We start from the raw sequence: 26703 nt of genomic DNA on the forward strand, positions 1-26703 counted from the left end.
TGACCAGACAGAGCTCCAGCACTCTCCCGCCCCGGCCCTGCTCCCACGGTGGTGTCTAGCTCCTTCCGAATATGAGTGATTTTATCTGCAAAAAACTTTGCAAAATCGTTGCAGGAGATCTTGGGGTCTTTACAAGGCCCCGGTGGTAAAGGTGGTTCCGTTAAATTGCGAACCACCTGAAAGAGTCTCCTGCTACTATTTTCTGCAGATGCAATAGAGGCGGTGAAGAAAGTCTTCTTCGCCGTCGCTATCGCCACTTGGTAGGCTCGACGTTGAGCTCTAACCTGTGTCCGGTCAGATTCGGAGTGAGTTTTCTGCCACCGACACTCTAGCCGTCTCAGCGATTGTTTCATCGCCCTCAGCTCCGAAGAAAACCACGGGACTGTCCGGGCTCCATGCAATCGGAGAGGGCGCTTCGGAGCCAGACAGTCGATAGCCCTGGCTAACTCCGCATTCCAGCGGGCCACCAGGGAATCAGCTGAAAGGCCATCAACATGGGCTAAAGCATCCCCTACCACTCTCTGGAAACCATTTGGATCCATTAAGTGGCGGGGGCGGACCATCCGAATTGGTCCCACCTCCCTGCAGAGGGGAAGGGTCGCGGAGAAGTCCAGTTGCACCAGTAGACTCTGCACCACTGGTTGGACTGGCCATATCCGTTATTGAAGAGGCTGAAGAAAGGAAATGTTGATGTAAAATCTAGTAAGCAGAAAGGTGTATCTGTAAATTATATATCTGTATCCAGTCAATGCACACACATGCACACAAACAAGAAAATAAATATTATACAGACATAGGCAATTTCCTCAACAAGGTTCATCAACAGTTTTTAGAAATGAGAAACTTTTTGACTCACCCACATCCAGGAGTGTGTGTGTGTGTGTGTGTGTGTGTTTAAAAAAACCCTTAATGAAAACTGATGCATACTGAAAAATTCCTCCCCATTTTTGTATGTTTGACATGAAGGTAAAGCTCAATGGAATTAAGAAAGCTATACTAAATTCTTGTGCTGTCCTTTCTAGGAGGAGAGACTTCAGCATGCAAACCTTCATCTGTTCGGCTTGCACCGTCATTTTCATTCCATGCTGCTGGCCTTCAGATGGCTGGACAGATGTCCCATTCGCATCAGCAGTACAGCGATCGTCGGCAGCAAAACTTAAATGACCAACAAGTTTCTGCCTTATCATATGCTGACCAGATTCAACAGCCTCTCACCAACCAGGTATGCGACATTTAGGAAATAAATATTTAAGCTGAGATAGTGCTCATGCACATCAGTCTGGAGTTCCAGACCCTCCCGCTAATAGTTCACGTCACTCCCACCTGACTCTGCTTCTTCACTGCAGTGGGAGCTGGGCATTTGATGGTAACACATGATTCTAGTATAAAAATATGAGCGGGGAAATGCCTTTTTTCATATCTCACCTCAGCCATTAACTCACTAAAAGTATGCGTAACATTGCTGATAGCTTAACTATTTCTGTTAATTGTCCTTGGAACTTTGTTTAGTTCTTGGTTAAGGCAAGGAGCTGGGTTAGCTTTAATCATGTAACGTGATGCTGACAATAACTCATGGTTTAGACAGGTTGTAGCAAGTCATACTCCAGGAAGGATTGTGGGGTTTGGAGGGTGGAGGTATGCGAGCGGGGAAGGAAGATTCCATCTCTCTCTTGATTTCTTAACCATGGTCATGTAGCAAATACTACATTTGTACTAAACCTGAGTGGCCTTAGACAAGCCACATGTATGTGCAATAGAGAGATAATTATAATAATCTATAACTTATATAGATAGACCCATAATATAGATAGGGATGGATCAAGGGGGAGAAAGATGCTAATAGTAAGCAATATATGCGGTCCTTTTTTCTGGGAGGATACAGGGGTATGCATATCCCTAAACATTTTGTGAATCTAAGTTTGGCCTCATTGAGGGGCAGTATTTCAATGTGAGTAGGAAAATTAGAGTACCCCCAAACATATTTTTTTAAGAATAAAAGCACTGAATATATATATATATTGCATTCTGTATTCAGGGATTACAATAATTAGATTTAATTTTTTTTACATGCGATGGAAACTCCAGTCCTGACTTTGCATTCACTGATTTTCTATGTAACTAATACCAGATTCTTTTCCCCACAATCAGTAATCCGCTGTGATTATAGTAGTAGTATGGTGTTCTTTAAAAGTGTAGTGTAGTCTCTAAAATATGTCATGATATTATTCCTGAGGAGCTACTTCATCAACTCAAGAAAAGTCTACCCCAAAATTTACCTTGCCTATTCCTTTGTGGTTCCATCTCTCCATTCCACAAGGTGTTCTTACATCTTCAGGCTTCATTTGGGTACCCAAAGCCAAGTGTTTGTTAAACTAGCCGATCTACAACTGCAAATTACACTTTCTTCATCACCTAGATGATACTTGAAAGTAGAAGATACTTTCAACCTATTTACGGTATGGAATTAAGCAGTTTAAAATATTTGATAATTGGTGTATTCAAGCAAAGGAACCAGGAACAAAGTCCACCAACTAGTAAATTGTGCAGTCTTACAGCCTACCACTGGCCTCTGCTGGTAAGAGTGCATTTAGGATGCATCCTAATTCCATGCTAGTTGACATTTTATTGTTTAACTGTTTAAAATCAAGCCTAAAATACATAGTTCTGAAGATACTACTTCAGAAACAAATTCTCTTCAAATGGTAATAATTTGTTAGACATCATTGCTGCATAAGATTTCCAAAATATAGTCTATTCATACAATGTTAGATCTCACCCAGTATTTCTATCTATTATCATTTCTATAGTCTTCATTCTTGAGGCCTTCACATCCTGTTCATAGTTTTCCTAGAACATTTGGCTGGCCTCTGTTGGAATGAGATTGTAGACTAACTAAAATCTCAATCTGATTTAGTGGGGCTTTTCTTTATATTCTTTTAGTCACTTGTCTCCTGTTTTAAATCTTCATTATAAAATTCTAAATTCCTTGCCTTGGGATTTAAATTAATCTTATCCATAGCATACAGTTTACTTAAAACCCCATTGAAAGTCCTCCTAATTCAGACCAAGTGTCCATCTAGACACTTCCTGTGGCTGCAAGCACACAGGAAGGCATTAACCTTCAACTGTTTCCTTCCACCCCCCGACAGGTTGTATCAGGAACACAATCTCTGAAACTGGAGGTTTCTTTTGGCTGTCATGTCTAACCCATTGACAAACATGTTCTCTGTGGATCTGTTCAGTCTCATTTTAAAGCTTTCTTGGCACATGGCAATTGCTTCATACTGCTGCAGCCGTAAAAATTGCTGATCAGTTTTGTTGGTGTCCCAGAATTTTAGTTGTATTAGAAAGGGAGAAGAATTTCCATCTTGTTCTACATCATGCCCTTCCTCAATTGTCTTTTTTCTAAGTTAAATTACTCCAAACACTTTTCTTTATCCTTCTACCCTTTAATAATTTTGTTGACCTTTTCTGCACCAAATCCAACTCAATGATTATCTCTTTGTGATGGGATTGTCCAAATTACATAGTATTTCAGGTGAGGCCAGACTGTATATTTCCACAAGGGCATTATTTTAGTTTTCTTTTTACTTTAGTCTCTTCCCTGATAACTCCCAGCAGTAAGTTTGCCTTTTATATTGTTGCTTCTCACTGAGGTGACATTTTCCTTGAGCTGCCTGCAGTGTCTGTAAGATCTCTTTCCTAGGTATTCACTACCATTTCAGGCCCCCATCATTGCATATGTGATTTTAGGATGTTTTGTTCCCAAGTGCATCCTTGCACCAAACCTAATTTGCTATTTAGAAAAGTTATTTTGGTTTGCTCTTCCCTGTCTTCTTGAGCTTCTGCTATTCTGAATACAGGTGATGACCATTTCACACGGGGCTTCTGTTCCCTCCCTCCCCCCCATGTTGGTGGAGCCCCACCCCCTTCTGAGTCAATAAGGACCTGTATGCTGGCAATCACACATCAATTGGATGCACTTAAAATGGTCACCACCTGTAATTTGAAGTCATCAAAAGTTTAGCCAACTTCTTACCCCAATTTCATGTCATTTTTGAATAAATTAAATAGAAACTAGCCCTATTGCTTACCTTCCTATTGTAAAAACTCTGTTTACTTCTATGTTCTGCTCCTGTTTTATAACCGTCACTAATTGCTAAGATTGTGCAGGAGATGTTGGTTGTGAACTTTGTCAAAAACTTTTTTGAAATCCATATGTAGAATGTCAGCTACATCCACACATTAGTTCTCTTAAATAATGTGAAACGTTTGGTGATGCACAACTTTCCTTCACAGAAAAAGTCATGATTCTTCTTCAGTGTGGCTAGTTCTTCTGTATTCATTATATATTTTGGAAAGTGGGCCCGTTTGCTGTGCATTTTGACACCTCTTAAGATACCACAACCATCTTTTGCATGATGGTTCCTGAGATCAAAACACCATTTTGAATCAATATATTGGACTGAACCTTTCAAAACTGCACTGATTTTTTTGGTTTATTAGAATTCCTGAGCAGCACCAGGTATGAGACTATAGTGCCTAATATTCCCAACTAATACAGACTAAGTGGCCTGCAACTTCCTGGCTCCCCTCCAGTACCCCTCCCTTAAAAACAACAACAACAACACTGTTGTTACATTAATGGGTAGTCAAACCTCCAGTACAGAAGCCAATTCTAGTGACAAATTGCAGATTTGTGTAAGGAAATCAATATACCATCTGGATCTGCTGGCCTGTTAATGTTCAGTTCATTTTCTCTGGAACTTCACCTTTCATCACTTTGATTTGTCTTCTACAGTGCTAAAAAAACCAAAAACACATCACTTCAAGCATGGATATCTTCTGACCAGCATTTTTTGCTGTTAAAAATAATACACAATGAATGCATTGAACTCTTCAGTCTCCCCATCTTCTTTCAATAATCCTTTCAATCTTTGTATTATCTAGTTGTCCAACATCCACTAGACCATCAATCACAGTTCTGTCAGCATTGTTGCCTTTTGCTTTTAAAGGAGTTGCACTCCTCTTATATTCCAGTCCTATGTGGATGCTGCAAATATGATTACAACTGAAAAGCTTGTAGGATGATTCTTCAGGAGTCATTTGGTTTTAAGGTGTCTTAGTGAGCTAGACTATGAAAATTTCTCCCTTTTTCATTTCTTGTTGGAAAACTGTGTTATCACTCACAAGGAATATGTTAAAACCATTTGACAACTTGTTTTACAGACTTTAGGCTCCATCTGCTGGCCAGAGAGAATTGTAACACATAGATCAGGTTCACAGCTACTGCTAGCAATTATATTTATTTTGCTGTTATAGGGGATTTAAAAACTTGGGAAGATTCACTTAAAATAACAAAATCTCTCAACCCAATATCCCTTGTTTCTGCCACAGCCATTTGCCTCTAATTTTACTCAATCAAATTAAGTTTTCACTTTCCTGTTTGCCTGTGTTCTATGTCCAAAACTTTATTTCCACTTCTTTTATCCTAAGTAGCTTTAACACTTGTGAATATCCCATAGCATCACAGCAGCTCAATAAGTGGCTGGGATACAGAAAAAGGTGGACAGCAACCAGTTTTTTTTCATTTATCTGTCTTTCTGCCTATCTCACGTCAGTTTATATCGGCATCTATAAATACAGAACTCTTAAAATGTGAGCTGGAAAAAAATGAACCTCTGAAATTCCAAAGCATTTTGAATTCAGTATATTGAAAAATCTTGCATTTATGCAAGGTATGTGGACAGGTGCATATGTCTGATATATTTGGGACGAGTGATAACATGAGCAATAGCCAGAGCAGATGACAACTGCTATTTTGTATTCTGTTTGTGATGGGTATCCATGTACATCTTTTTAGAATGGCTCAACACTCCTTCAGATACCTGGTTAATCCATGTTCACAAACCTTCAAAGGAAAAAACAAACCCAAGCCGCCTAAACATACTTTGAATTTTTCAAAATACCAGAATACAGAAATATATATGCTCTGTAATATGACTTCACAAAGTCTCTTTAAGTTTCAAGTAAAATAGTTAAATTCAGTTGTTAAACTCAGACTAGAAAATCCAGTGAAAAGTCAGTAAGAGGACCCAAGCAATATTTTTACCTTTTTTGGGTAAGGTAATAGTGTAGTGGGTAGTTATTAACATCCAAGCCAGGTCCTCAGTGAAGTTAGATAGGCATAACTAAAATAGAAGCTTGGGAAGTGATACAATGTAGTTCTTGATAACCTGAGTAGCCAATCATCATTAGAGAGGAAAAACATGGATCAACCTCATTTTGAAGTCTGTCAGTCTGTCTAGTAAAGAAAGAGTTATATGTTTGCTGCAAGATCCAAAATGTGATGTGCTTAATTGGTTAAGAAGTATATTGGAGAATTATTTTTTAAATAATAATAATAATAATAATAATAATAATAATAAATAATACTTGTGGTATTGTTTCAACGCAACATTTCTGAACATTAAATGTTTGAATGCACCCTGCCCCCACCCTATCATCACCACATTGCACAAAGAAAAACCGCAGGGACAAAAATGTCAGGAAAATCGAACCTTATTCTCTTAGTGCAGAGGTCTACAACTTTTTGGAGCCCACGGCTCCCTTGACCAACTACATTTTTTCTGTGGCACCCCGTGGGGGTCAGGAGCCCAGTTATGCCACCGCTAGCTTGCAGAGCTGGCAGCTTCTCACACTTTTCGAACACCCTCCCTTGTGGAGGGTTCCCTCAGGCTCCTCTCCTCTCTCCTTGGGACTGGGCAGTCACTGCTGTCACCCCTAGTCTCTGAGCTGTGCCCCCTGCCCCAAAAGAGGTGCTTTGTCATACTGCCCTCCAGGGGCCTCGGAAGAGGACGTCCCCAGCCTTAGTGGCCCAACGGAGACTGGCCAAAGGTAAACGTGAGGCCAGTACCTTACCTTGGGAGGTAGCAGTGGCAGCACTGGGCATTGCCGGGCCAGCATGGCGAAAAGGCTTCTCGGCTCCTAGGCAGGCCTTGCTTACTCTGAGGCAGCTCCTGGCAACTTACACCCCCTAGCCAGCCCCAGAGGCAGCATTTGCCTAAGGAGCTGTAGACAGGGCTGCTGCAACAAACAGCTGTGCAAGCCTTTGGGAGGCAGAGACGTGAGAAGGCATTAGAAAAGGGAGGACAGAAAGAGGGACAGGGACCAGTGTTGCCTGTGGCACCCCTGACCATCATTCAAGGCACCCCAGGGGGCCATGGCACACTGGTTGAAAACCACTATCTTAATGTCTTAATGTCAGATTTTTAAGATGTTTGTTTAAATTGTTGGGTGGTCGGAGTATTCAGAATGCTTTCTCCCATCTGAAGTGGTACAACCCAGGAAATGGTTTACCTTTGGATCTCCTGAATGGATAAACTGGCTAATATTTTCAGGACATCTTAGTTGTGTGTGCTACACAGCCTTTAATAAAGAACAAACCCTGTCTTCTAATTTAAGTAACATGTGAAAAACAAAACATACTGACCAGGGTTTAGCCTTTTCCAAACCTTTGCATGCCCCTCTCTCCTTTTTGAAACAGTTTCAACATGACAATTTCAAAAACCACAATTTGAAGTTGGATTGATCGTGTTGCCCACATCTTACAAAACCAGACAACACAACAAACCACAGTTCTCAGAAAGTAAAAGCCAAAGCTCCTGAACTCCTCCTCCCAGTCATGCGGCTGATGGGAGAATGTCAAACCAAAGGACCGCTGTGGTTATACCTTGTACTGAAACGTGGTTTAGTAGTGTGATGTGTGATTGCAGCCACTATTAATATAGCCTTTAAAACCCCTTCAAATCCTATTGGGACTGATCCAGCTATCTAATTGTGGTGATTTCATCTTTGAAGGAAATGTGATACTAGTATTTACACTGTAATAGTGTACAGATTTTGGATTTTTTTTAAAGCTACAGTCGTACCTCGGGTTACGAACTTAATTCTTTCTGGAGGTCTGTTCTTAACCCGAAACTGTTCTTAACCTGAGGTGAGCTTTCGCTATTGGGGCCTCCTGCCACTGCGCGATTTCCGTTCTCATCCTGGGGCAAAGTTCTTAACCCAAGGTACTACTTCCAGGTTAGCGGAGTTTGTAACCAGAAGCGTTTGTAACCCGAGGTACCACTGTACTCTTCTTTTGAGGAGGATAGAATAAGGTAATCCATTCATTCATTTTAGATACTGTGTTAGTCTATTCCAATTTGTTTAAGGTAATATTTGATATTGCCATTTTACAGAGGCGGATGCCCCAAACCTTTCGTGATCCAGCAACTGCTCCTCTGAGAAAACTATCTGTGGATTTGATCAAAACTTACAAACATATTAATGAGGTAAATTTTCATAATTCACCCAGCTGCCTTTTATTTGCACACAAATGGTTTTGTTTATTATAAGTAGTATCTTAACAGGTTTTGTGTTTTCTGTACATGATGCATTTCCTGATACTAAGATGCTAATTGAGCTGTATAGTCTTACTCTAATAAGGTGGTGGGTTCCTGTTGGCATTAAAGATTACCAGCAAAAGGTAATCTTTTCTTTCCAGTAGTCATTTTGGTGGCCTTGTTTTGCTTTCAGAGTGATTGGCATAGAAGGCATAAGTTGTACTTCATTAATACAATTTCCCTGAATTGAGTTTTTTTTTTTTGGAAAACACAGCAGTGTTTTAAAACAACAAAACATTGTCTGGTGATTGGTTCCTGTAATTATGTTTTGTAACTTCAGGTTTACTATGCAAAAAAGAAACGGCGACACCAACAGGGCCAAGGTGATGATTCGAGTCACAAAAAGGAGCGAAAGGTTTACAACGATGGATATGATGATGATAACTATGACTACATTGTGAAAAATGGGGAAAAGTGGATGGATCGCTATGAAATTGACTCTTTAATAGGCAAAGGTTCATTTGGACAGGTAAGCAACCTAAGTACCTCATCATTCGGATATGGCAAGTTGTAGCCATTGTGTGTACAAGCTGCTTCACCATTTATATATAATCCAGGCTACCAATGGGAAAAATATGGGTGGGATTCAGCACTGCACTTTGATGAATGCTCTGTCTGCACAAGCATTTATGCTTCCCAGATGGAATGATCCCATCTCTCCTTTCCCTGCATGACGGGGGAAAGCTCTGTTGTGCAAGCAGAAGTCCTTGCACACGGCTTACACTGATGGGGGTCATTAGGTGAATCCTACCCATTATTAGTTTTATCAGGTTGACTCAGCATTTGATAGGCCCTGTCCAAAGTAAAGCTATGAGGTATCATTGGTTCTTTGTTCAAACTGCATCTTTGAGAGATTCTATTGCTTTGAAGAAATATTTTATATAGATAATGATTTTTGTATTAGAGATCTTTATATATATATATATGTGTGTGTGTGTGTGAGATGATACGTATTTTTATTTTACAGGTTGTAAAGGCATATGACCGTGTGGAACAAGAGTTTGTGGCTATTAAAATTATAAAGAACAAAAAGGCTTTCCTAAATCAAGCCCAGATTGAAGTGCGACTTCTTGAGCTTATGAACAAACATGACACGGAAATGAAATATTATATAGGTATTATTTGAGAACTTTATATCTGCATCTTTATCACAATGATGAAGCATTGCATTTTCTTTTTCTTTTTTAAATAGTTCAGTCAAATTTTTCAATAGGAAGAAATCAGTTCATCTTTGCCAATATGCACTTTGTACCTAATGTTTGGGAAACAAACTATATGAAGATCTCTTACTTAATCTTTCTTGTAATTTCTTGGTCTCTTGCTTCCTTCCCTCTTTATCATTGTCCAGATGTGTGGTTTCCTCACTTGGAAGGCCAATCTATAACATCCTTCCCTGTTGTGGTACCCTCCAGATGTTTTGGACTACTGACTGACACCTATCCCCATCAACACAGTCCAAAATATGTGGAGGGCATTAGGATGGGGATGGTTGATCTATAAGTTCTGAATAGTTCTAATTACCTATAGTAAGAGAAATCCATTCAAAGATGCACATTTCAGAAGACTGCAGTTGTCTTGTTCAGAGCATCACCTCAATTAATTGCAAACAGATTGCAAAAGGTATCCAAAGTTGTTGCCAAATAGTTCCTCATTATTGCTCCAAGTGTGGAACTTTTGACAGCTGTATAATCTGTAGCTATTTAAACAACTGTCCATATGTGTTGATTGCTCATTTTAGGTTGCTCTAATAGTAATTATATTTTGGCAGCAGCTTGATATTAGTAGCCAAAGCTTGACTTTGCCCAAATTCAGACACATTTACATTGCTACTTTGTTAACTCAGCTGGCTGGCAGTTAAAACTCCTCACTAGTCAAATCCAAAAGGGACAATGTTGCTTGTGTATCTAGAAACAATTTCAAATCACCTTTTGCATAGAGCTTTCTCAGCAACTTACGTCCTAAATGACCACCTCAGTTCTGTACACCAGTTGCTAATGGTGGCTCAGTAAACATAATATTTATTAGTGAGCTGTTGGGTCAGTCCACCTCCTTGGATTGGGTTTTGTTTTGTTTTGTTTTTTGCAAAGAATTTCGTTTTATTTTTTAGGGTAGAACTAATGGTCTGGGGAACTTCTAGTCGGTTTATTCTTTTTTAAAAAAACAACAACAACAAACCACCCTCTTTCCAGTGTATTTGTTGAACATGTCAGTTACTGATCCCACCCTCCCCAAATAATCACCTCCTGTCTTTACTTACAACAAATCATATCTGCTTATACCTCCTTGTGAAAAGTGGGTTTCTAACACTTTCCTTAGATCACATTGATGCAGGTAGTTTTAATTTATCAGCAAGTGTGAAGCATGATCCTTTGGCCAAATTGGTAAACAGGTTGGGGCAGACGTTTGTGGACACTTTAGGAAATTTTGTGCTCTGTTGACTTGTCATCAATACTGTTATCATGTGGATCATTGAATAATATGTATCTATCTCGACATACATGATGTAGGATACTCAAATAAAGCTTTAAAGCATGAAAAATTATGGAAATAAATTACCTTAGCAACTGACAATTTTGTATTTATGATTTTCACTTATAAGAATACATTTGTAATTACATGGTTTTCTTCTTTTAGTGCATTTGAAGCGTCATTTTATGTTCCGAAACCATCTTTGTCTAGTTTTTGAAATGCTCTCCTACAATCTTTATGACCTGTTGCGGAATACGAACTTCAGAGGGGTTTCACTGAACTTGACACGAAAGTTTGCACAACAGATGTGCACTGCACTGCTTTTTCTTGCAACTCCTGAACTTAGCATCATTCACTGTGACCTAAAACCCGAGAATATCTTGCTCTGTAACCCCAAACGAAGCGCTATCAAGATAGTTGATTTTGGCAGTTCTTGCCAACTTGGGCAGAGGGTGAGTATTTATAAAGTGTGTTAACATTTGATGCAGGGCAGCTTGAAAAGCAGTATAAATTTCAGAATATTTCAATAAATCTGTTTTGTTTATAAAAATCTGTATAAACAAAACAGATTTTAGATCCATAATTTGTATGGGGAAAGGATTTAAATAAGTTCTTCAGCAAATAAAAAAGGAGTGCCAGAGCTTCTGCATCCCCCCCAGCAAATCCTAAGAATTTAAAATGATTCACTGCTTTTATCATGACCAGTGTGTAAATACTTTGCTTTTCTAAAAAGATTAGTTGATGTGTTAACATGGCATTCAATAAATCTTGAATGTGTAGTACACATGTCAAAGTGTTTCCATTTTTTGCAAGGAAGAAAGGGAAGCTGCAGCAGTTTAATGTATGAAGTATTTGGTTTTTGAAAAGTTGATCAGAACTACCTTTTCTAAAGTTGTAATTTTAACATAAAATAGGATTTTCAGTTTTCGAGTGTAATAGCAAAATGATCTTACAGTGTTTACTAAAACAAAATATTTTGTAATGTTTACTCTTAATACCTATCACATTGGTCACCTTGAGATTTCTCTGTAGTTTTTAAATAACTGCCAAGCTTTCTTGCAAATAGTTTTTATTGTTTCCCCCGTATCTTGTACTTCAGATAACAATGCTTGGCTGTAAATGATTTAATACCTAAACTAAGAATAGACTTAAGCTTATCTAATAACCTTGTTTTTACAATACAGATATACCAGTATATCCAGAGTCGCTTTTATCGATCACCAGAGGTGCTATTGGGAATGCCTTATGATCTTGCAATTGACATGTGGTCCCTTGGTTGTATCTTAGTAGAAATGCACACTGGAGAACCCCTCTTCAGTGGTGCAAATGAGGTATGTAATTCCAAAAAGGTGGGGATAATCTTATGGAACTTTTTAATGTTGTGTAAAGCAAAGGCTTAATGTTATCTGGAACAGACAGTATAAATGATTGTGTGAATTAATCCTTATTTGGTGTCTTGGAATGCAGTCTAGAATGCAGGGTTTGAGCTAACCTCCACATGCACTGATGTTACGTGGTGTTGCTTAGTATTTTACCATCATAGATTTCCCCTCTTTCCTAACTGGTTTCTTCTGCTTCCTAAACAGGTGGATCAGATGAATAAAATAGTGGAAGTTTTAGGTATTGCACCCGCTCACATTCTTGACCAAGCACCAAAAGCAAGAAAGTTCTTTGAGAAGTTGCCAGATGGAACTTGGAACTTAAAGAAGACCAAAGATGGAAAAAGGGTAAGTTGCTAATTCGAATCTTAGTCTTATACTAATTTGTTTATAGCTCCCATTGATTTAAAGATAACTATTTCTAAGGAAGAGACAATGGAAATTTGTCTTACCATATATTTCTGTTCATGGACCAAGATGGTGGACATTCCTCTGATGGGCCGATGCCTTCTTCTGGAGACGGCAGGCAGGTCCTAAACAGTCTTCTACCTCCTCCTCCCCAGGGGTAGGGGCTATTGCACCCACCAGACCAACTGGCTAAGATTGTGAGGGAAACGCCAAAGGGAAAAAAATGGAGGAAATCTCACAACACTCAGGAGAAAAACTTCCCCAAAACTCACACCATTCAGGAATAAAAATAGCTGAATGGAAGGGAAAGAAACACAAACATGCTATAGGGCCACACAAATTTGAGGCTCAACTTTATAGAATAAAAATGCCAGGACAAGAAACCTGGAGAGAGCAAGTCTGACCCAACTACCACCAACTGTAAGCAGGGTCATTGTGGTGAGTGGGATGTCTGCTGGAGAAGCAGACGACTATTCAGGACCATGCTTGTAAACACCAGTGGGAAACTATCCCTATCAGAAGAATGTCCTCCATCCTGATCCAGCAAATTTGGCTTTTGATATTGGTCTGCTACCAATTCTCAGCCATAGTTTCTTTCAGTTATCTTTGTTCAACAAACCACAAGTCATCTCATTAGTAAGGAAACAAGTCAGCAGCTTAATGTGCTTTCCAGCTGGTTTTGCCTCATGCCTTTGGAGCCTGCCAAACATCTGGGGTTAGGTGGCTAAACAACCAGTGGTTAAGCAATATGGTAGGGTTCAGAAGTAACACACAATCATAGTTAAAACAAACAATTGTTTGTAAGCTAACAACAAACCATGACTTTACATTGTGGCTGGTGGCCAGAAGACAAACCAGGGTTGGGTTCAGAAGTTCAAACAAATCACACCAGCTAAACAAACCATGGTATAGCATTCTGTGTAAATCACACTATTATATCATAAAATATGTGGTGCTTATATTCATTTTACAAAGAGACTTTTAAGTTCAATGAAAGTAAAATTAAAGTACTTAATATTAGAATATTGTCAACAATATTTTGAGAACTGATAGCTTGAGGAATTTCTAATTTCTTAACAGGAGTATAAACCACCTGGAACCCGTAAACTTCACAATATACTTGGAGTTGAAACAGGAGGCCCAGGGGGACGTCGTGCTGGGGAATCGGGTCATACTGTGGCTGACTACTTGAAGTTCAAAGACCTCATCTTAAGGATGCTTGACTATGATCCGAAAACTCGAATTCAACCTTATTATGCCCTGCAGCACAGTTTCTTTAAGAAAACAGCAGATGAAGGTACAAACACAAGCAACAGTGTGTCAACAAGTCCAGCTATGGAGCAGTCACAGTCTTCAGGAACCACTTCTAGCACATCTTCAAGCTCAGGTACATTCTGATTATCACATTTAGAGGGGGGGGGGAAGCTAAAAATATCCACTGTTAATCATGCTCACTATAGACCCACTGAAATAAATTGACTTAAGTAACTTAGTTAGATACCACCCTAAGCTTTTGTCAGAATATTTGCTGTCTGAATAAAATGGCATTATTTTCTCTAATCTTAAACCTCCCAAAAGATTTTAGACATTGCTTTAGTTTCCTTTGAATGGCAACAGCAAACTCTTAGCAGACTGTATATCAGAAACTCATTTTTAGATGGAGCCTTGCTTTCTTGACTCATTATGGACGTCTTGATTATCATGTTAATAGCCTTTTCCATACATTGGTTCTGCTTAAATTTAAAAGGTGGCTCTTCTGGGACAAGCAACAGTGGAAGGGCACGGTCAGATCCTACACATCAGCATCGACATAGTGGTGGACACTTCACTGCTGCTGTACAAGCTATGGATTGTGAAACACATAGTCCACAGGTAAGACTCTTGAAAGGAAGTCTCTCTTTCTTTCAGACTCTTCTGATTTCAAAGAATTGAACTGACCAAATGGTCATTTCAGGCACATAACAGTTTGTTGGGCTATACCTCAGGCTGGCCTGTTCTCTCCTACCTCTTTTCTTGTTCTGAATTCCTTTGCATCTTCTGGTAGGTTAGGCTCTGAAAAATAGTGACATACCCTTGCCACTTTGAGTGTAATTCAGCTAATGAATCCCATCAGCAGAAGCCCCATGCAAGGACCCATACCCTCTGAAATTGTTTCTGGCAGGTGGAGTTGGGGGGGGGGGGCTTAGGAGGAACTCCCAGAACAGTGCTTGTTCTGTCTGGCAAGTTAAAATGTTTGCCCTGACAGAATGATTGCCTTAGCGCACATTGAATTCCTCTCTCTGTGAGCTAGTGGCAGTATGGAGATTTAAATGAGGGCCTCTTACATTCAAATCCAGTTCAATTTATACGTTATCATACTAATAAATTGCATCTCTTTTCTAATCCTTAATTTGGCAACATTATTCATGAAGTGAGCTATCCAGATTATTGCACAGTAAACTTTGCAAATGTCAAATCAGTTATCACGGTCTTAGATTAGTATTTGCTTAATATACAGCAATGACCTTGTTCACATCTGCAGCTTGTTTCATTATCTATGTACTTTGACACCTAAATTATTGCCAGGATAACTAATAATTCCTTCTAGGTCAATAACTTGTTAAACTACTACCATTTAAGCCACCCTGTGACACCTAGGAATATGTGAATGTTCATTGTATGCATTTTAAAATGCAGATCTGCTAGTCTGAACTAGAATTTGAGTGTATTGCAGAACAAGGAAACTAGTGATCAGTGCAACAAAGTGTATCACTTCTAATTTTTTACTCTGTGATCTGAAATTTTACTGCCCCTTTTGTGTTTGAATGTATGGTATACAAATGCCAAACTTGTTTAGATAAGTGGGATAAGTCCCACGATGGTGGGATAAGTCCCACGATTGGAATGTAATAATGGGGGGATACAATCTATTTCAGAGAAACAGACCAGACAAGAAAGGAGGAGGAGTGGCGTTATATGTCAGGGATGTGTATACCTGTGAAGAGATCCAAGATTTAGAATCTCAAAGCCAAAGTGAGAGCATTTGGGTCAAAATTAAGGGAGAGAAGAATAACAGTGACCTCATTGTGGGAGTTTACTATAGATCCCCAAGCCAAACGGAGGACATAGATGATGCCTTCCTGGAACAGATGGCCAAGCATGCAAAAGCAAGGGAGATAGTAGTAATGGGGGACTTCAATTACCCGGATATTTGTTGGATGTCAAACTCAGCCAAGAGCATAAGGTCAAACAGATTCCTCACTGGCCTTGCAGACAACTTCATTGTCCAGAAAGTGGGAGAAGCAACAAGAGGAACAGCCATTTTAGATCTGGTCCTAACCAATGTTGATGACCTGGTTAGTGGGGTAGAAGTGGAAGGATCATTAGGCGCGAGTGATCATGCTCTTCTGAAGTTTACTATACAGCGGAAAGGAGCAGCCAAGCATACTAGGACTCAATTTCTTGACTTTAAGAAAGCCGACTTCATAAAACTTAGGGAAGTGCTGGGTGAGATCCCATGGACAGTAATACTAAAAGGAAAGGGAGTTCATGATGGCTGGGAGTTTGTTAAGAGGGAGATAGTAAAAGCACAACTTCAGGCAATACCAATGAGACGGAAACATGGAAGGTGCCTAAAGAAGCCAGGGTGGCTATCTAAAGAACTTTTAACTGAATTAAGATTAAAAAAGGATGTGTACAAAAAATGGAAAAGGGGGGAAGCCACCAAAGAGGAATTCAAACAAATAGCCAGCACGTGTAGACACAAAGTCAGAAAAGCTAAAGCACAGAATGAACTCAGGCTTGCTAGAGAGGTTAAAAGCAACAAAAAAGGCTTTTATGGGTATGTTCGTAGCAAAAGGAAGAACAAAGAAACAGTGGGGTCACTCAGAGGAGAAGATGGTGAAATGCAAACAGGGGACACAGAAAGGGCTGAACTCCTCAATGCCTTCTTTGCCTCAGTCTTCTCCGATAAAGAAAACAATGCCCGACCTGAAGAATTTGGAGCAAATGATTCAGCAAAGGAAACACAGCCCAGAATAACTAAGGAGATAGTACAAGAATACTTGGCTAGTTTAGATGTATTCAAGTCTCCAGGGCCAGATGAACTGCATCCAAGAGTATTAAAAGAACTGGCAGATGTGATCTCAGAACCACTGGCAGTCATCTTTGAGAATTCCTGGAGAACAGGCGAAGTCCCGGCAGACTGGAGGAGGGCAAATGTTGTCCCTATTTTCAAAAAGGGGAAAAGAGAGGACCCAAATAATTACCGCCCAGTCAGTCTGACATCAATACCAGGGAAGATTCTGGAGCAGATCATTAAGCAAACAGTCTGTGAGCACCTAGAAAGGAATGCTGTGATCACCAATAGTCAGCATGGATTTCTGAAAAATAAGTCATGACAGACTAACCTGATCTTGTTTTTTGACAGAATTACAAGCCTGGTAGATGAAGGGAACGCAGTGGATGTAGCCTACCTTGATTTCAGCAAGGCATTTGACAAGGTGCCCCATGATATTCTTGTAAAGAAGCTGGTAAAATGCGGTCTTGACTATGCTACCACTCAGTGGATTTGGAACTGGCTGACTGACCGAGCCCAAAGGGTGCTCATCAATGGTTCCTCTTCATCCTGGAGAAGAGTGACTAGTGGGGTACCACAGGGTTCTGTCTTGGGCCCGGTCTTATTCAACATCTTTATCAACGACTTGGATGATGGACTCAAGGGCATCCTGATCAAATTTGCAGATGACACCAAACTGGGAGGGGTGGCTAACACCCCAGAGGACAGGATCACACTTCAAAACGACCTTGACAGATTAGAGAACTGGGCCAAAACAAACAAGATGAATTTTAACAGGGAGAAATGTAAAGTATTGCACTTGGGCAAAAAAAATGAGAGGCACAAATACAAGATGGGTGACACCTGGCTTGAGAGCAGTACATGTGAAAAGGATCTAGGAGTCTTGGTTGACCACAAACTTGACATGAGCCAACAGTGTGACGCGGCAGCTAAAAAAGCCAATGCAATTCTGGGCTGCATCAATAGGAGTATAGTATCTAGATCAAGGGAAGTAATAGTGCCACTGTATTCTGCTCTGGTCAGACCTCACCTGGAGTACTGTGTCCAGTTCTGGGCACCACAGTTCAAGAAGGACACTGACAAACTGGAACGTGTCCAGAGCAGGGCAACCAAAATGGTCAAAGATCTGGAAACGATGCCTTATGAGGAACGGCTAAGGGAGCTGGGCATGTTTAGCCTGGAGAAGAGGAGGTTAAGGGGTGATATGATAGCCATGTTCAAATATATAAAAGGATGTCACATAGAGGAGGGAGAAAGGTTGTTTTCTGCTGCTCCAGAGAAGCGGACACGGAGCAATGGATCCAAACTACAAGAAAGAAGATTCCACCTAAACATTAGGAAGAACTTCCTGACAGTAAGAGCTGTTCGACAGTGGAATTTGCTGCCAAGGAGTGTGGTGGAGTCTCCTTCTTTGGAGATCTTTAAGCAGAGGCTTGACAACCATATGTCAGGAGTGCTCTGATGGTGTTTCCTGCTTGGCAGGGGGTTGGACTCGATGGCCCTTGTGGTCTCTTCCAACTCTATGATTCTATGATTCTATGATTCTACCTGTTTGGAAGTATGGTCTGTCTATATTAATGTATATGTTTAATTTAGGATTGATGCAATAGTTTTATTATTAATGCCAGCTGACATTGTTTCCCTCCTGTTATGATTGCAACAGTGTTTCACTTTTGAATGTTCATACTAAAGTTTGCTTTTATATTTTTTCTTTGAAAAAAACAAGCAAGATATCAAATAAGGGTCAACATGTTATGTTTAAAAAGTAGTTTTTTATATTTAGCTTGAAGGGTATGACATAAAATAGAAGGATTTAATTTATTTATTTTTAATAACAGGTTCGTCAGCAGTTTCCTCCTCCTCTGGGTTGGACAGGCACTGAAGCTCCTACACAAGTCACTGTTGAAACCCATCCAGTTCAAGAAACCTCCTTCCACGTAACCCCTCAGCAACAGAATGCATTACACCATCACCATGGAAACACCTCCCACCATCACCACCATCACCACCACCACCACCACCATGGACAGCAGGCCTTGGGTAGCCGGACCAGGCCAAGGGTCTACAATTCTCCAACAAACAGCTCCTCTACCCAGGATTCTATGGAGGTGGTTCATACTCACCACTCCATGACATCCCTGTCTTCCTCAACTACTTCTTCCTCCACATCTTCTTCCTCAACTGGTAATCAAGGCAATCAAGCCTATCAGAACCGCCCAGTGGCTGCTAATTCATTGGACTTTGGACAAAATGGAGCTATGGACGTCAATTTAACAGTCTACTCTAATCCACGCCAAGAAACTGGCATAGCAGGACATCCAACATACCAATTTTCTGCTAATACAGGTCCTGCTCATTACATGACTGAAGGACACCTTGCAATGAGGCAGGGAATTGATAGAGAAGAGTCTCCCATGACAGGGGTTTGTGTTCAGCAAAGTCCTGTGGCTAGCTCGTGACTAAACTGAAACAAATTTGTTTCTTGTGTGTTTTTATAGAAGTGGTGTTTTTCCAAAAAAAGTGCAAAGCTGCTTGAATCAGAAGGAGATAGACTAACTGAACCGCTACAGAAGGGCAAAGCTGATTATTTTTTTAAACTTGAACAGATTGCAAAGGGATAGTAAAGTTTTTAGAGCCATGATACGTATCCTAGATAGCTTTGAGGTGATGTCTCACCTTGCTGCCCCTATTTTAATTACCAGAACCAAGTCATAGATTCCTTCCCCCCACCCATTCAACAGGAGTAAAAAGTACAAATGTTGGTCTTAGTTGCAAACAGCTTTTTAAAGGCACTGCCCAGGATCATATAAATGGGCTTTTGGGGAGTGTTTTTTTTTAAATAAAAAATAAAAAAATAAGAGAGGGTGGGAGAGAGTCATATGAATTTTAATTTCCCGAACACACATGAACACGAAAAGGCAGTACTGTGAGGAAGAGGGACCTTCAGATTACAAAATATAGTCTTCAGCTGTTAAAAAAAAAAGGGACGGTTGTAATGGTGTTCATGAGGCACATTGAGCATGCTAAGTGGCGGTGATCAGGATTCTCCTTATCTGAACCTACTGAGAATCAAAGCAGCAATTATAATGGGATTCTGTGTGTCTCATATTTTGAGACCACAATCAGCTAGTATTGAAATATGGCTGGTCTTGTAACTAAGGTGCACTGAGAAGCAATCAACAGGTTGGTCTTGGCCAGTCCAGGGGGAAGTCTAAGTGGTGGTCTTTGGGATAACCTTTGGCCTTATGGATTTGGACTCTTAAGTTAGAGGAGCCTACCATTTCAGATGCAATCACTTTTGGACATGCTTTTGCAGACAGTCCTTAATGCTGAAAACACAGAATGGGTAATTCAAGAGGCCTTTCTTTTAAAATAGACTTTTGTGACCCACTTATTGTAAGGTATTGCAAGGTCACTTTGCGTGTGTCATAAAGTTGACTTCCTTATTGGTTGAAGGTCACAGGAGTAGTGGTTTGCTTTTGATGGAAATAGCTACAACTGTGTCCCTCCCTGCTTTTTACTTTTTTTGTTTTGTTTTGCTTTTTCTGGGCACGTGGTTTCTCCACCATTACTTCTGCACAAAGATGTCTTCTGTTCATCTTGAACATTTTTAAAAATGCAGAATTTTATGTGACTGCTTTTTTGCCTCACAATTATGCTGTGAATTTTACAAAAAATTATTTTCTTTTTTGATAATTTATTGTACCAAAGCTGTTTTTATAGCACATAGATGTCTGTAACCAATAATGTAGCAGTTCTGCACTTTGACACAAGGTGTAACTAGACCATTTTTAAATGTCAGTTGAAAATTATGGCTGTACTATTGCTTAAACAAAACTGGAACTGTTGTTGAATTCATAGCCAATACATTTACAGCAAACTGTGTACTGAACATGATAGATTTGACATCTAATTCAAGACTATAACAACATCTGTTACATTATAAGTGTGTTCAGGCTTCTGAAAGTAAAAGGGACACTAGATCCAGAAGCTATGAAACCAGCAGTTGATTCTTGTATTCCTTATTAGCATAAATGTAAACTTGAAGGCAAGACCTTGATTGCATGAACAGGTCCAAAACATTAGTATGAGTAAAGCAAAAAGCTCGTGAGACCTGAGGTTAGCAGGCTGTACTTAACAGGTGCCTAATTTTTGGGTTCTGCTGCCTTAATATAACACAGTCAGCTTGGCAGTTGCTAAATTTGTGGACCCACATAAAATATTAAAATTATGGATAAAAACACAGTGAATAAAATTGAGGGATTGGGGTAATTAAGTGATTATCTTTCCTTAACACTGTTTGCCCTTTATGTGTTAACAAAAGCAGTAATCTACCTCTGCCAGTAAACTAGTTTTAAAAAGGTCATTCAGCAGAAAACCATGTACTTCATACTGGTCAGTTTCACATGACCAACTAGGTCAGGTCTTCTGAACAAAAGGTGTTTTTTTAAAAACTAGAAAACTAAAAAAACAAAAACAAAAACCAGTCCTCACAATGGCAGCAGAGAGGCTGAATACAGTGCAAGTGTGAAAGAATGCTTTGGGAATTAAACCATTTTTGTAAATCAATTTTTTTATCAAGGGATCCATATTTCTTTTGTACTGAAATGTCAAGCATGTGAGTTAAAGTATTTTTGAACTTTTGTAGTTCAAAGATGTTTGGTGAGTGAAAGGCTGTCATCTTAGAAATGGAACACTGAGCTTAGCAATGCAAAAAGGAATCCAGTACTTACTGCTGTCCAGGAATATAAGGGTATCAAATATGGGTAACTTTTTTTTTTCTGTGCTGGTTGCCACACCTTAGCAAGCACCAAAAACTAATACTGTTTTTAAACCTACATAATCAAAAATCATAAACTCCAATGCTTCTGCATACTGTGTTATGTTACAGTCCAGTTTTGTGTGCTTTACTACACAGTTTGGTTACAGGACTTCTGTGCATTGTAAACATAAACAGCATGGAAAAGGTTAAATACCTGTGTTCAGATTGTAAGATCTAGTCCGGACTTGCTGTGTATATTGTAACGTTAAATGAAAAGACAAGCCCTTTGTATTATAGTCATGCAGTCTTATGTATGATAAACAGTTGAATAATTTGTCCTCAGACTCTTTACTGTGCTTTAAAAAATAATTTAAGAAAAAAAAATGTAAACATAGTAAAATCTTCCTATGCAATTAACCTACTTTAAGGCCTGGTCTGCTAGGTATGATTATAATCAACATGTCATCATAGATACATTTGACACAGAATTTTAAGGATTATAGAATTAAAAGTTGGAGGCAGAATACATTATTTTGAGTTTTTAATTGAAATAGCAAGGTACTAATGAAATGCTCACACCTTCATATTGAAAGGCAGTATTATTTTTAGTTTGCAAATTGTATACAGTTTTGCACCCACTATTTCCTTTTGTCTAACTTAGTTCATAAAGCAGGTTATATATGTACTCAGTACTCCAGATCTGAAGCTGGGGCTAGACTAGTCTAAGGGCACAATCCATCCCCATAAAGGTTCAGCCTACTTGGAGGAATTGGCAAAGGGCTTGATGGAGCTCTGTGAACCCTCAAGCTTGTAGTCTCATGCTAGTGCCATTACCAAGAATTAGGAGACACATGCAAGATGGGGATACAGGTAGAGACTGTATGAATCTTATTCCCATAGTGGCATGTGTGTTTGCCTTGGAGAGTTCACTCAAACAATCTGTACTGAGAGTGTTGCTGGTCCTTCCATGCAGCTATGCCTGTATTAGGGCTAGATTGTGTTAGAAGGACAGGTTTTGATCTTGGTAGCTGAGTAGATTCTAGCATGCAGAAGGCATGGCACAGCCCTTGAATGAGTTGCAGAAAGGGGAGAGGCGTTAAGGATTGGGGGAAGGACTGTTCATATCCAGTCATCTTTCACAACAGTGCAACTCCCCATACCTGCAGCTGAACTCTCATTGCCTTTTTATTCAGTTTGGTTTACAATAGGAAGTTGCAGGTTTCATTTGTATCGCCACAATTACTGCTGTTTTTTTGCTTCAAGCAAAGTCAGCTGATGCATTTTCTTCCAGCACTGGCTCTGTATTGTGCTTTTGTGCCTTATACCTTTGAGCCATCTTTGTCTTCTTTTCTTTTCCAGTTTTTCATGCAATTGTCCTTTTCTAACTCCACCCTTTTTGAAATATTCCCAGAATTTTTTTTACTTCATTTCCAGCCTGGCCTCCCTTTGGTTTGGGCATTAATTCCATCTCAAAATTGCTATAGTATTGCATTATCACATGCCCCAGATAGAGCATGTGGCCCTATTCAATAATTTGTGTATAATGTATAGCTTCTTCAAGAGTTTTGATCATTTGCTTGTCATTGCACCATTTCTTGATCATCTAGTGTTAGTAAAGTTAGTTTGCTTTATTTATGCTATGCACAATGAATAGCAACTGGAAATGCAACTAAAAATTAGTGATCAGATGAATTACAATTGGAATTGTAACTAGAAACTAGTAATCAGAGAAGTCCACATATATTGTTTCTTATTTTTAGCATTTTCCCATTGACAGCCCAGCAGGTATTATCAATGCATTTGCCATGAAGACCAAAGTAGAAAAAGGACAGATGCTTCTCCCCTAAAATTGTATCTCTTGACCAGTTATCCTAGTAAAATAACAAAAGAATAAAATGGAACAGTTGCAAAGTGAAATAAATGAAACCCAAGCTTCTAGATCAAATACTTCCAATCATTCCTGATGGAATTTCTTTTTCATGATCCCACATCTTGTCCTAGTGATTATCCAAGCTAGCTGAAAAAACCCAAATTCTTCACTTTGCATATATGCAGAGACCTAGTTCCTCACTGCTAGGTTGAGTATCTTAATTTTTGTAAAGTCTACATAAATGTTTAGAGTGCTCGTTCTTTTATGTACTCAACAACAGTTTGAACATGGTACATGGGAACTGTTGTCACAACTGAAGGTACAGTAATTAGTTCCATTCGTTTTACTGATTTGGGTCAATTTTGACTTTTCAATGTCTACAGTTCAAGGGATTTATAAAAATGTACAAAACCCAACAGTATACTGGGGCACCCAAAAATAGCAAGTACACCCAAAGCTCTGCATTGCTCCCTCAAAATTTGCAAAGCTATAATCTACACAAACTCAGTAAGTATTGAGTTAATTAACATCCCACACACTGCTAACTGTATGCGTAGGGTCAGAGACAGACATAGGAATATGTATCGTAAACCCTCAATGGTCTGGTTCGCACATCACAGTAAGCCAGATTGTGGCATACTGTAACTGCATGAAGGTACTGTCTCCCGCCAATGAGCTTGCATATACTTTGTGCCTCCTTTGACTTTTTAGGTCAGCAAGGGACAGAAGTTTTTAAAAAGTTACTCAGCTTTTCTATTACAGTTTATTTAAATAAGACAGAAGTAAAGGCCAGCACAGCTCTTACTGTTAAAAGAAAGTGCATATTGGACAATCGGCAACATAACGCAAAACATAACACTAGAAATCTCATTTTCCACCATGCATGTGCTGATGTCTTAGCACATAAAATCCCTCCTAGCTTACCTGCAGCAAAAAAAAAATACAGAACAATAGCTTAATAATTCTCACTTAGAATTAGATCTGATTTAGAGGACTGAATACACAACTAGCCAGAGTGTGTTTATGTTCAGATATATTCCATTTGCAGAATTGGTCTTTTAAAAACCACCGGCATTAATGCAAATATGATGTGTTATGCACATTATTTTATTGTTTAATGCTATTGTAACAGTATACAAATATTTCCCAGGGCAGTTTACAACCAGAATTTTTTAATATAAAAAATATACAATCGTGTAATCACAACTGACATTAAAAACACAATTAAAATGAATGTGCTTTCCAAATCCACCAAAGGAGTCAACAAACAATTTTAGCAGCGGGTTTTTCTTAATAAAGTTGTTGCTGTTCCAGAATGAACATAGGGAGCCTTCTAACTTGGGGAAACCAACTTTTCCATTTCTGCCTCCAGTGTCTGGGTGAAAGGGACTTTGCCCTTGTACTATTAAGTGGTGGAGTAATGCATAAACAATATTGTAGGGCTGGGGGCCATAGGGTCTAAGTTTATAGACTTCCAAAACCCACCATCTCTGACGGTTGGCCATTCTGCCTACATCTGGAGTGCCACAGGTTATTCCCACCTGCTCTAATAAGAAAACGTAAGCTACATTGTGACTATCAATATTGATGAAATATTTACCCCCTAATGTAAAGGAATTAGATTCTGAAGTTATTTTTTTAAAAAAATCACTATGGAAATAGCCTCAGCAATATTTTTTAAGAGAAGGATTTCAATTTTTCAGAAATCTATTTTTAAAGCATTCACTTTCCTATTAAGAGATTTTATTCTGTGCTTCCTCGCTACTGCCATCTAGAGGTGGGTGATTCATAGCGCATGAGGGTACATAAAAAAGGTGTGATGTGGTTTTCACCACCAAACCAGACAAAATTGATACTGATACTTCAACTATGGTTTGTTTCAATAAAAAGAAAAGCTTAACTGCTGGCCTCTATAGCAGATTTTTTTTTTACCCTTTATTATAGTGCTGACAGTGTCCATTTTTGCTGTAGTTGCAGCTAAACTGCATCAGAAATTCATAGATGCTAAAATGGTTTTGCTCATGGTAAGGAAGAAGATTCACTACTTTATTACATTTATGATGTTTTTAGTCATCTTTTTGAATGGATTGCATTTTTTAATACTGTGGCCTATGATTTTAACAATAAAATTTGATTGATAGAAAAAAAAAATCTGACCAGAGATCTAGATTTAGTTTAGTTTGAGAGATTGGATCTAGATAAATGGGCAGACGATTGCAGTCTATGCCTCAGCTTCCTGTAGCTATGATGGATGCCTATTTTATGGAGATGTTGTGAGGAAAACTGGGTAAAAGACTATTTGTTGTTACATGGAAAGGATGTTTAGCAAAATATTTTTGGAAGGAAGCAGTTTAATTCATCCTTTCTCACACATGCACAGTCTCCCCCACCACAAGAAATTATTCAGTTATCGTCATTGTGACATGTTGTCTAAGCCACTGGATGAATTCTAAGATATGAGACACATTAGATGCCATTATGGCATTATTTCAAATTAAAGGATTACTATATAAGCATTTTGGATGGCAGGAGAGATTATCAGTGATGCATTACAAGCAAGGAGAGCTGACAGTCTGATTTGTTAGGTTTTAAATAAAACAATTCCTATCCCTAATGTTGATTTCTTGAGATACTTTTTTAAATTTAAGATTTATTGAGCTATTCTTTTGGGCATTTGAGAAAACCTGGTTTTTTTACCTGCACTGTGGAAAAAGGGAATGAAGGGACTGTAGGCATTAGTGAGGTTACTGAAGTTTAATTATCATTTTCATTACTCTTACTGATTTGGAAATAATAGTATCTCTTATCATTCTAATACCCAGTGGAACCTAAAATAGGTCTAAAATGAGAGGATGTATGTTTTAAATTGTGCAAATTCTATTGCTCGTAATGCATCCCAGAGTTGAAATTGGTGGGTTTAAAAATCTACCAAAGCAGTTTACAAGTAAAATCAAGACCCAATGAAAAAATACATATTTTAAGTACAAAACCCAATCGGGATCCTTCCCACAAGGCAGTTGGTGGTTGATGACCTATGGGATGGGACCAAACTGTCCGGATGGAAAAGGAGCAGACCTCAAGGATTACCTTTGCTTGTGACCTCTGCAGGCTATACTCCTGCCCTCGTTGGTTTGCTATGTAGTCTTGAGAAATCAGCTGGATGCTAGATGACTCGAGCTATACTTACTTGGAGGGAGACAGTGAAATACACAAAATGTTTCAAATCTAGAATTTTCTAGAAGAACAGGAACAATAAAGGGGACTCTCAAGAGGAGTTCTTTAGTTGTTGTTTTGAAAAATACTGAATTGCA

The 26703-nt window shown here is 39.1% G+C and overlaps 1 protein-coding gene across 1 annotated transcript in view; it reads left to right on the forward strand.

The window, feature by feature from the left end:
- DYRK1A (dual specificity tyrosine phosphorylation regulated kinase 1A) overlaps positions 1 to 21858 on the forward strand; it is a 117246-nt gene extending 95388 nt beyond the window's left edge. Inside the window, exons 3-12 of the mRNA XM_081004431.1 lie at positions 1023 to 1222; positions 8244 to 8336; positions 8728 to 8916; positions 9415 to 9562; positions 11082 to 11368; positions 12101 to 12247; positions 12503 to 12643; positions 13784 to 14090; positions 14451 to 14575; positions 18599 to 21858. Of these exons, the coding sequence (XP_080860557.1) occupies positions 1023 to 1222; positions 8244 to 8336; positions 8728 to 8916; positions 9415 to 9562; positions 11082 to 11368; positions 12101 to 12247; positions 12503 to 12643; positions 13784 to 14090; positions 14451 to 14575; positions 18599 to 19219 (2258 nt within the window). The 3' untranslated portion in view covers positions 19220 to 21858. The remainder of the gene's footprint in view (positions 1 to 1022; positions 1223 to 8243; positions 8337 to 8727; positions 8917 to 9414; positions 9563 to 11081; positions 11369 to 12100; positions 12248 to 12502; positions 12644 to 13783; positions 14091 to 14450; positions 14576 to 18598) is intronic.
- Positions 21859 to 26703: the final 4845 nt, after the last annotated feature.

Source organism: Podarcis pityusensis (assembly GCF_964106645.2).
Source record: "Podarcis pityusensis genome assembly, chromosome: 4".
Classification (NCBI taxonomy): Eukaryota; Metazoa; Chordata; class Lepidosauria; order Squamata; family Lacertidae; genus Podarcis; species Podarcis pityusensis.